Below are 10,632 nucleotides of genomic sequence, written 5' to 3' on the forward strand. Positions count from 1 at the left end.
CGTTTGCCTATTTTGACATGCCCAGAAAAGGGACGCTAGGGTTCAAGTGGTTAATAAAGATGCCTCTGCCATCCTAAATACATTTCCTGTCTGGGGTATTAACCTGGTCTTGGCTGCAGGGCTTAAAAAAGAGATCACCCTCCCCCTATTTTCTCTCTTCATTCTCTCCCGTCTTCCTCCCTACTCTGAAATACCTACAGTAAACGAGCAGAGTGTAATCTTTAAAAACAAGGCAGAATCCATCCATGAAGCTGTGTTTACCCTTGAGGGGAGTGTGAGTGTGGGCACTGAGGAGAAAGTGGGCCATTTCCTTCACAGACAGTAGTTTACTGCTGAGGGAATGGGAACTCACTGACCTAGGTCCCCACACACACACACACACACACACACACACACACACACACACACACTTGCTTACTTGCTTATGGTAGTCCATCGTATCCGATGATGACTTCTACTTCTTTCTTTGGTGAGTTGTGAGGTGACTGTGGAGTCCAATGCGAGAGCCACATCGTCTATTGCAGTGGGGGCATATGAAGTCAATATTTGTTGTGGTCTTGGCTGCAGTGGCCATCTTTCTCCCCTGGCGTTTCCTTTCCCTCGCCTCACTCCTCTCCTCTTCAAAACGCTGAAGTCCAGCATGGCATAGTTGCCTCCACACAGGACGTTCTGAAGCAGAGCTTTCCAGTTGGGTATGCTGTAGTCCACATCTCTTCAGTGCCGTTTTGAGCTGGTCCTTGTATCTCCGCTTTTGACCTCCTGCAGATCGCTGGCCATGATGTAACTGACCATATAGCAGTTGGCGTGGGAGCCTGTCGTCTGGCATCCTAATGGTGTGGCCAACCCATCGCAGTTGGTGCTGAAGAAAGGTGGCCTCCATACTTTTGGTGCCCGTTCTCTTCAGGACTTCCGTATGTGGTACACGGTCGCGCCAGGTTAGCCCAAGGATGCGCTGGAGACAATTGATGTTGAACTTCTCCAGTTGATGGATGTGGCGGCGATACAGGGTCCAAGCTTCACAGCCGTAGAGAAGTGTGGAGACGCAGATGGCTTGATAGACCGCAACCTTGGTGTGAATGCTGAGGTCTTTATTCACAAACACCCTCTTACGCAGTCTACCAAATGAGCCTGAGGCAGACTTTATCCGGTTTTGGACATCATTGTCCATACTGCAGTTGTCAGAGAGAATACTCCCTAGATATTTAAAATCTGGGACTACTGCTAAGGGCTTGTCGTCGACGATGAAGACAGGTGATGGTGGTGGAGTTGGGGGAGGGGAGTTCCACTGGCAGAGTACCTCAGTCTTTGCCGTGTTTACGGTGAGACCCAGTCTGCTATAGGCCTTCACAGCAGCTGTCAGTGTTGCTTGCAGAGCCTCTGGTGTAAGTGCCACAAAGGCACAGTCATCTGCATACTGTAGCTCCACTACGTTTACAGTTTTGATTTTACTAGCAGCCTGTAGCCTCCTGATGTTAAACAGGTTCCCGTCCAACCTGTAATCCACTAACACACCACTACTTCCCTCAACCTCTTTGTGCAGTAGCCAGGTAACACTCATGAGAAAGATGTTGAAGAGTACAGGTGCAAGTACACATCCCTGCCTGACACCTGTGCATACTCTGAAGGGCCTGGACTCCTGTCCTCCTGTAGTCACCTGAGCCATCATCCCCTCGTGAAAACTTTGTAGGATGTTCACAAACTTCTGCGGGCAACCTACCCTGAGAAGGACCGCCCAGAGCAAGTCTCTGTTGACCGTGTCAAAGGCCTTTGATAAGTCCACAAAAGCCATGTATAGGTCTTGGTGTTGCTCTCTACACTTCTCTTGTAGCTGGCGAGTTGTGAAAATCATGTCCACAGTACTGCGGTTTTTCCTGAAGCCACATTGAGACTCGGGCAGTAGATGTTCTGTTACGCTCCGTATGAGTCTGCACAGCATCACTTTGGCAAGGACCTTGCCGGCAACAGACAGGAGAGATATTCCCCTACTATTGCCACAGGCAGACTTCTCACCCTTCCCTTTATATATGGTAACGATGTTTGCACACACACACACACACACACACACACACACACACACACACATATACGCGTGCATGTTGGCCTACAGACAGAGACTTTCAGTATGACACTCTGACCACTGACTGTTCATGAGTCACCATGACTGCCAGGTAATTCTTTAGCTTATTTAAATTTTACCCATCTATTTTGCTCTCTCTCATGGGTCAATTGAAGACCCATTTCAGATACGTCCCTTTAAAATTGCTGTTATGCTCAATAGTCATATACTGTCTGCAAGTGGTGTAGTGTGGAGTGGAGTCTAATCTACTCCCTTTGTTGGTCATATTTGGGAATACGTCCCAAATTGAGCTTGTTCTTCTGCCACCTTGTGTCAAGAGGGATTTATTGCTGTGACGGTTAATGGTTTTCCCCTAGCATTCTTAATGGGCTTCAATGAAAGTGAAAGAAAAAGGCATGAGTGTCTCACTATGGTTGTGACTTTGTCATTCTGCTTCCCCCAGGTGGCGCTTTTGGATGTGGATATATGTGGTCCATCTATTCCTAGAATCATGGGTCTGGAGGGAGAACAGGTAGGTCAGGTGGTCTTCAGTCAAACCATAAACATAAACACATCCCCTCTCTGTGTGAATGGGAGTATATCCAAAAAAATGTGTTAGCTTTCAGAGTGACATGACATACCTGGCATACTGCAGGCTTACTGTAGTCCTTGTTAGTTTTCTTACAGAACATCCATAATTCATTCCTGCCCCTCCAACATGGTCAGTCCTGTGTTTTTTTGCAGGGTAGTAGGAGCAAGTCTCCAGCTTGGCCAAACGAACACAATCCCCTGCTTTCCACCCATGAACACGAACCGTGTTAATGGGTGGAAAGCAGACACTATATTGTGTTCTTTGTTGCTGCACTAGCAACTCTTAAAAGTTGGTCGGGGCTGCTGTTCAGCATGTAGTGGAACAGTAGGGATTAACTTAGCTGTGACTGGGACCGTGAAGTGTATGAATGAATGTCTTTTTTGCAGACTCAAGGTCCATAGATACATACAAATACAGACTCCAACAATAAACATGAATTAAAAACAGTCCTTTACACAATAAATTGGGACGGTTATAAATACAAGCAGTTAAGCCAATGTCTCCTAAGACTAGAGGTATATATGATGCAACTCTTCACAGGGCTATTAATATTGACAATGCTATTCTCAGACTCATCCAAACGGCACATGAATCTGTGCATTAGATTCCTAAGAACAGCTTGGAGGGTATTGACTCTTGCAGCCACAAACATTTCACTTGCACTGCTCCATCTAGGCCTTTTGAGTAAAATTCTCATTGCATCATTATATGCAACTTGCAGTTTCTGAAAACTAGCTCTCTTGTACCTTGACCACAAGTGGGCAGTATAGAGTGGTGTGCAGTAAGCTCTGAACAGAGTGATCTTAACTGCTTCAGAGCACATGCTGAACTTACGTGCGAGGATATTCGCCTGCGCATACATCCTACGGCACTGTCTGTGAATATCATCATCGTCTGTCATGTAGTTCAGTGTTCAAGATAAATTGGCAGAGTGACTAAATGAGCATTGGGTGAATTTTATAAACTGTACTGTGTTTGTTCTCAGGTCCATCAGAGTGGCTCAGGGTGGTCTCCTGTGGTGAGTCACACACTTCACTCTTAAGTAAAGCACAAAACTACATTTAGGCGTTAATGATTTGTTTCCCAGTGGTAATATCAAGATTGTGTGTGTGTGTGTGTGTGTGTGTGTGTGTGTGTGTGTGTTCCAGTATGTGGAGGACAACCTGGCAGTCATGTCTATTGGTTTCCTACTCAGCAGTCCTGATGACGCTGTTATCTGGAGAGGACCCAAAAAGAATGGTGTGTGTGAGAGAGACAGAGAAAATGAGAGGGCTGTTGCATATATGTGCATAATGTGTGAGCATATGTGTGTTTATTTGTGAGAAATGGCTATATGGGATTGTGCATGCATGCATATGTTCAGCCATGGCATGGACACTTCATAGGAGTTTGACCACTTATCGATGCTGTCACCTGTGTCCCCGACCCCAATCAGGAATGATCAAGCAATTCCTGAGGGATGTTGATTGGGGGGATCTGGATTACCTCATCATAGACACGCCCCCTGGCACCTCTGACGAGCACCTGTCAATCGTCCAGTATCTCAGCGCTGCCACGATCGATGGAGCTGTGATTATCACCACACCTCAGGTAACTGGCCTAGCTGTCCAGACGCATACCACATACGCTGGTAATCCAGCTTGACAGCGTGTCGCGGGTTCGACTCCCGATCCCGACGACCTTTGCTGTGTGTCACCCCTCTATCTCTCTCCCTATTTCCTGTCAGCCTACTTTCCTATCAATAAAGGCAGAAAAATCCCCCAAAAATATCTGGGCCAAAAGACCATTACAATCAACTATCTTGGATGTTCCATAATGGAGACGTCATCAGGTTGGTTCCTCACTACAGTTTTGTTAATATTACATGAGATGATGGTTCACTTCACTATTAGAGGTGTTTAGTTAATTCAAATGCACAGTAAATAAACTGCAACATCACTTTTAATTTATTTTGTGAATAAATTATTATTGACTCTGGTTACAGTGGGTCATCATTAGACTCACTATCAATGACTATTGATAGTCACTTCCTTTGGAATCAGGAATCACTTCCTTATATTGTCAGAAACAAACACACACACACACACACACACACACACACACACACACACACACACACACACACACACACACACACACACACACACTTAATGATAAGAGGAAGGACAATTTAATTACTTCAATGTGTGTACAAAATCATTCACAGTTAAGGAAATGAAAGTCTCCAGCTATAAACAATACATAGAAATGATTCTGTAAGTAATATTCGGAAAAACAACAGAATGAGACCAAAGGGGAGAAAGAGAGCTTTCATAGTAATGTGACAGTCAGCTCTCTCCCTCTGTCTCTCTTACTCTGACTTTCTCTCCCATTCCTGCTCTCTATGTCTGTCTGAGACTTTTCCCCCCTTGTTCCCTCTCTGTCTGTCTGAGTCTCTTCTCGCCATCTTTCTAATTACGAGTTACGACTCTTGTTTCTTGTTTCTTCCAAACTCCCCACCCCATCTGCCCTTTGCTCACACTCTGTCTGTCTTCTCTCTCTCTCGTCTCTCTCTCTAGGAGGTATCGTTGCAGGACGTACGAAAGGAGATCAGCTTTTGTAAGAAGGTCAAGCTGCCCATCATCGGAGTGGTGGAGAACATGAGTGGCTTTGTCTGTCCCAAATGCAAGGTACAGAAACGCTCACCGACTGCTGCATCCACTTCATCTGTTTTCACGGGTGTGGTGATTGTGGCAGTTAAATTAGTCTTGTATAACAATATACACACACACACACACATATATGCCCCAAATGACTACCACCACCCATATACAAACAACATATGCACACACAAGACAAAACAAAAAATTAAGTGATCATACTGTGCGTGTGCGCGTGCATGTGCGTGTGTGTGTGTGTGCTTAAGTAATAACGTAAGTAATAACACTGTAAAATTGTCAATGATAATTATATTCGACAGGTTAAAATTGACTCAGAGTTAAATGAACTATCTCATTCCCTCTCCCTCTGTAGAACACGTCACAGATCTTCCCTCCCACCAGTGGTGGCGCTGAGCGGATGTGCAGGGATCTGAACCTCCCATTGTTGGGCAAAGTGCCGCTTGACCCCCGAATAGGACGCAGCTGTGATGAGGGGAAGTCATTGTTTAGTGAAGCACCCGACTCACCTGCTGCCAAGGCATACCTCAGCATTGTACAGAGTGAGTCTGGATAAAGGAGGAGAGAAATGCATCACATACTCTGTCTGGCGGACGTACTGTACATATGTATACTGTGTGTGTGTGTGTGTGTGTGTGTGTGTATACTATACTTGTGTGTGCTTCCGACGACATAAAGAAGTGATTGTTGATCGTGATGGCTACGCAATACTAGTAATGTTAAAACTCTAATTGCGTAGTTTTACGTCGCCTAACTACTAACGTTAGCTACGTCGCAGCAGGTGAACATTGTTATTAGTTAGTGCTGTAACTGGGGAACGCTGTTCAGATATGCTTTTTCCATTCCGCCGTCCATTACCAAACCACATAGTAGACGACAGACAGTGCCTTTGTTGCTTCCCATACTGAGTTTTTGATGACTTGGGAGTTTTAGATGTCTCTGATTCCTGATCGAAGTGAATTAAAGAAGTGAATGTTAATAAAAGGGAAGTGTGCCTACACTACGTAGTAGAGGAAAGGGTTTCATGGAATAGAAAGAAATGACAGAATTGTACTTATTAAAGAAATCATGTCTAGGAAATGTTAGTCATGATGAGCTGACTTGGAGCATCAGCAATTTCATATCCCAAAACAAAGTTATTCTTTTTTAACCAGTTTTGAAAAATATTACTTTCAGTTTTGAGAGATGGGCACAAACTGCACATTTTGTATTTAAGTATCAATACAGCTTGTGTGATATGTACTCAAACTAATAATGAAACAAAAGTGAGTGCATGGCATGTTTGAAGAGTAAACATGCAAGGATATTTACTTGCTATAAATAAAGTTAGCCTATAGAATGGTTTGGAAAAAGTAACAAAGTAGTAGTAGAATAAAAACATAGAACAAAAACAATGTAGTAGTACATACAGTAGCAGATAAACATAAAGATACAATTATCCTTATGGTTCATCCATCTAAAAGTATTCATAGATAATCCAGAAATAACTTTGTTTAAAATGGGAATGTTCATTAACATTTTGCTAAACTAAAAAAATCAAACTATCCCTTTATCTACCTACTGTAATAAGCCTATGAGGACTTGCTTTTGGAGCTACATTCTGTCATTTAGGATGAAAATATCTTTCACACACTGATAGAGACAGCCAAAATTAACAATACATGCACACATTTCTCTCTCACACACACATGCACAGACTTTAAACGACCATACCGGCGTCAGTAGATATCATTGCCTATTCACTGCTTCAGCCATATATCATACATAAAGGTCCAGTAGACTATTTTCCATTTTGTCCAGTCATAACAATACTGAACACCTGTACCTGATTGATTGTTTGGTTAAAAAGTCATGAACGTTTACAATTTTCTTGTAAATCAATCTTTTCTCTAGACTGTTTCTTCTAGACTATTCAAATAAATCTGTGCGTTAAAAAGCATGAAAATGCAACATTAACATTGACAAGAACTAACCATGCAATTATATTTGGAGTGTTTGATTACCAATTTCGAGCAAGTTTCCAGTGGATTCCTCGGAAATCAAACAAACCACAGTGTGCTTTGGAAAGTGGTTGGCAATAATGTCAAGTATACTTTGAGTCAAAGTAAAAAGCTATTCCATCATTATAACCTTCTCCTCTTTCCCTCTCCCTTACTCTAGGTATCCAGAACTATTGCTCCAACTTGGAGCAGAATCCCAGTTGAAGCTGTTGTGATGGTGGCCATGTTGGATGGGGACGTGGGGACCGACCGCATGTTGAAGAGGCTGACAGATAATCATTGTACACTATAACATCACAGCATCGCAAAATCACAGGAACATGAATAGCAGCAACATATCCCTAGTAGTCCAAACTTTCTTTAAAATACTTTATTTTGGCCTTTGGTTTGCTTACTTGCTTAATTTAGACAAACAGTAGAGAGACAGGAAGCCGAGGGCAAGAGGCGGAAACATGCAACACAGGTCTCCAGCTGGATTTGAACCTGGGACGATGCAATTATGTTGCAGTGTCAACACACTGTCCATCCAGCCACTGTAGAGCCCCTTGGTGGCATCATTCCAATGCAGTGTTTGTTCTCTGGACCCAAATTGGTCTTCTCCAGTGCAGTTTCTGAAACAATGTAGTCCATGTGTGTTGTTATCAGTCTTATAGTGCCCTTTGTACTACTGATGAATGATACATAATATTGTTATGTTAATGTTAATCGCTGCAAATTTTGTCTTAAATTTATTTTTGCAGAGGGGAGGGGAATGCCAGTGAGATCTGTGTAACGTGTCTACCGCATGGGAAACAACTCAGTCAAAGGGGAATCCACCCCTTGGCCAATGGACATATTATAGGCGTCTGGTCTTTAACTAATTCGCTGCCAGAATAAATCAATCATCCACTGCCAGCGATTTTTCTTACCTTTTCAAGTAGTCACAGAATATTTATCTCCAGTGTGATCGATCCCCTGATGGTTGCTAATCACGGAGGGTTTCACTGTGCTTCAGCAAAAAAAAGAAAATGTCATCGCAACCTCACGTTCGCTTGTTATACACCGTTGAAAAAAATAGTATGTCTCGCATGTCTCTTTTTATTTAAAAAAAAACACAAAGTCGTCCTTGGCAGTCTGGGCCTTTGGAAACAAAACGTCAAAGTCGTCCTATGGCAGTGAATGAGTTAAGCAGGACTACTCCGATACATCTGGAAGTGTAAAGGTTGGATTTAACACAGCAAATAAAAGGACAATTCTGACGTCCAGATACCTACATACCTGCTTCACTTCACATTGGTTTAGCTATAATATATTTGCTAATTAATAATAAAAAAAAAAACAATGTTTGTGTGTGTGTGTGTGTGTGTGTGTGTGTGTGAGCGCGCGCTGTGGTTCCTCTAGGGTAATTGGAAAACACAAGTGAAACTTGTGAAACCATCTGCATCCTCCTTTCATTTACCACATGTGCCTACTGTTGCCATGATGTGACACAGACGACATTCAAAGTAAAAACAAAAAAACAGGTTTCAGATAAACCTACAATTACAAGTACCATGTCCTACTTGTATTTAATTGCAGCTATAATTATTAGCTCTACTAGCAGGTGATGATCATCAGATGTTATGTGCTGGAGTTCACATTGCTTTACCATAATAAGTCCCCTAAAAGGTTTCTCCAGAACTGTCCAAAGCCAATAATAATAAGCACTATATTGCTGTTGGGCAGAAATCAGCAAACGCATTTAACCTGCAACTCTCTCCCCCTCAACCCTCTCCTATAATATATTGCGGTAATATCAAGAAAGCATGATGAATAGGAACTGAGGCATGGCATTGGTTCTGGTCTAGATCAACTTTTTTTGATGACTGACAATGTTGTGAGTCATTAAATGAAACTGCTTTGTTTCGGGGTGCACCGGTGACTCAACGAATCACAGCACATAAATAAGAAGAAAAACTATCAAGAGAAGACGAGTCGGTGAAACAGGCTTGTAGAACCTGATACAGTAGATTTTAACTCTTGATCAACATAGGTGTCTGCCTGTCACATTTTTCCTAAAGAATCAGTTTTGCAAAATGCTTAATTTATATACATACTGCATACTGTAGGTACTGTGAAATTGTAGTTATATAATCAATCATTTGTGGCCAGAATCACAATGTTGAATGGCTTTATATTTAGCCTACTTGTGTGAGAGCTGTTCTGTTGTGGTAAATATGTTGACAAGTGACAAGCCAAATCTGACTATGCATCACCCGTTTTATGCAACCTAACTCCCCTGTGTCAGACGTTTACGTGATGGGCTTTTCCTCTCTGACTGCTTTTTGACAAGGACGTGGACCCCAATCTAAACTGTAAAGTCAACAGTGTTAATGTAACTCTGACCCTTACTGGTCCATTTGGTTCCATTTGTACAGTACAATCTCAGACTTAGAGTTGTAAAGGGTCCATTTGGTTCCCAGCTACCAGTCATTTAGCTGGGAACCCCCCCAAGGACCCCATATTGAGAACCACTGTATTGGAGCACCTGCCCGCCCCAAAAGTCTGTGCACAGCCTTGGGAAGAGGTGATCTATGAAGACTGCAGCAGCTTTTCTGCACGTCAACTCCATGCCAGACTGGCGCCTGAAACCACGTGTGAACGTGGTCTCAGCCACAGTATGCGATGCCACAGCGAGCACAGAATCTCTACATCTCTACCAAGACACTAACAGTCCTTGACCACGATTTATACTACACAGTAGATGAGAAGATCAGTTGTTCAGTGATTATAATTTTACTGTCATTGTCTACATATTGTTTTGCGTGTGATTTGTCGGATGTCTTGAGTCAGTAATTTCATTAGCCAGCCCTGTGCTGTGTGTGTGCGAGTTAAGTAATACAGGGACAATTGGCACAGACTCGCACAGTAGAAGATGTCCCGTCTGTAAATGACGGTACCGATAAGGTAAGGGCCATGTCCCACATCTCCTATGGTGGCACAGTTGCCCGCCAGCGATAATATCTGGCCCGACATTTTTAAATAATTTACAATAGCTGACTGACAGTCCAGGTAGGATATGGACAGCAATAGCTTTGAATTGATGAAATCGGGTACGAACAACAAATAGTTCCATTTCCATTCTTTGAATGTTATGTTTTCACTGTCAACTTTCCTCTTGGGACTTTTGGATGAAAGAGCTCTTGTTCGAAAAGGAGTACGCTCTGTCTCTAGATAAAATGTTCACTAAATATCCTTGAAACATTCAAGGATGCACTTTGAAGCCTGCACAAAAAGGATTACATAAGCATTTCTGTGTGCACCTGTAACATTTGATTCCACATGGTTAGTAACTTTTTTAACAATACA

The 10,632-nt window shown here is 42.8% G+C and overlaps 1 protein-coding gene across 1 annotated transcript in view; it reads left to right on the forward strand.

Annotated features, from left to right (window-relative positions):
• Nucleotides 1-8,614, forward strand: part of nubp1 (nucleotide binding protein 1 (MinD homolog, E. coli)) — a 15,054-nt gene extending 6,440 nt beyond the window's left edge. The window contains exons 4-10 of the mRNA XM_084072079.1: nt 2,520-2,588; nt 3,634-3,666; nt 3,797-3,887; nt 4,084-4,238; nt 5,207-5,317; nt 5,661-5,847; nt 7,466-8,614. Coding sequence (XP_083928205.1) covers nt 2,520-2,588; nt 3,634-3,666; nt 3,797-3,887; nt 4,084-4,238; nt 5,207-5,317; nt 5,661-5,847; nt 7,466-7,509 — 690 coding nt within the window. The 3' untranslated portion in view covers nt 7,510-8,614. The remainder of the gene's footprint in view (nt 1-2,519; nt 2,589-3,633; nt 3,667-3,796; nt 3,888-4,083; nt 4,239-5,206; nt 5,318-5,660; nt 5,848-7,465) is intronic.
• Nucleotides 8,615-10,632: the final 2,018 nt, after the last annotated feature.

This window comes from Gymnoscopelus microlampas (assembly GCF_963454915.1).
Source record: "Gymnoscopelus microlampas genome assembly, chromosome: 11".
Taxonomy (NCBI): Eukaryota; Metazoa; Chordata; class Actinopteri; order Myctophiformes; family Myctophidae; genus Gymnoscopelus; species Gymnoscopelus microlampas.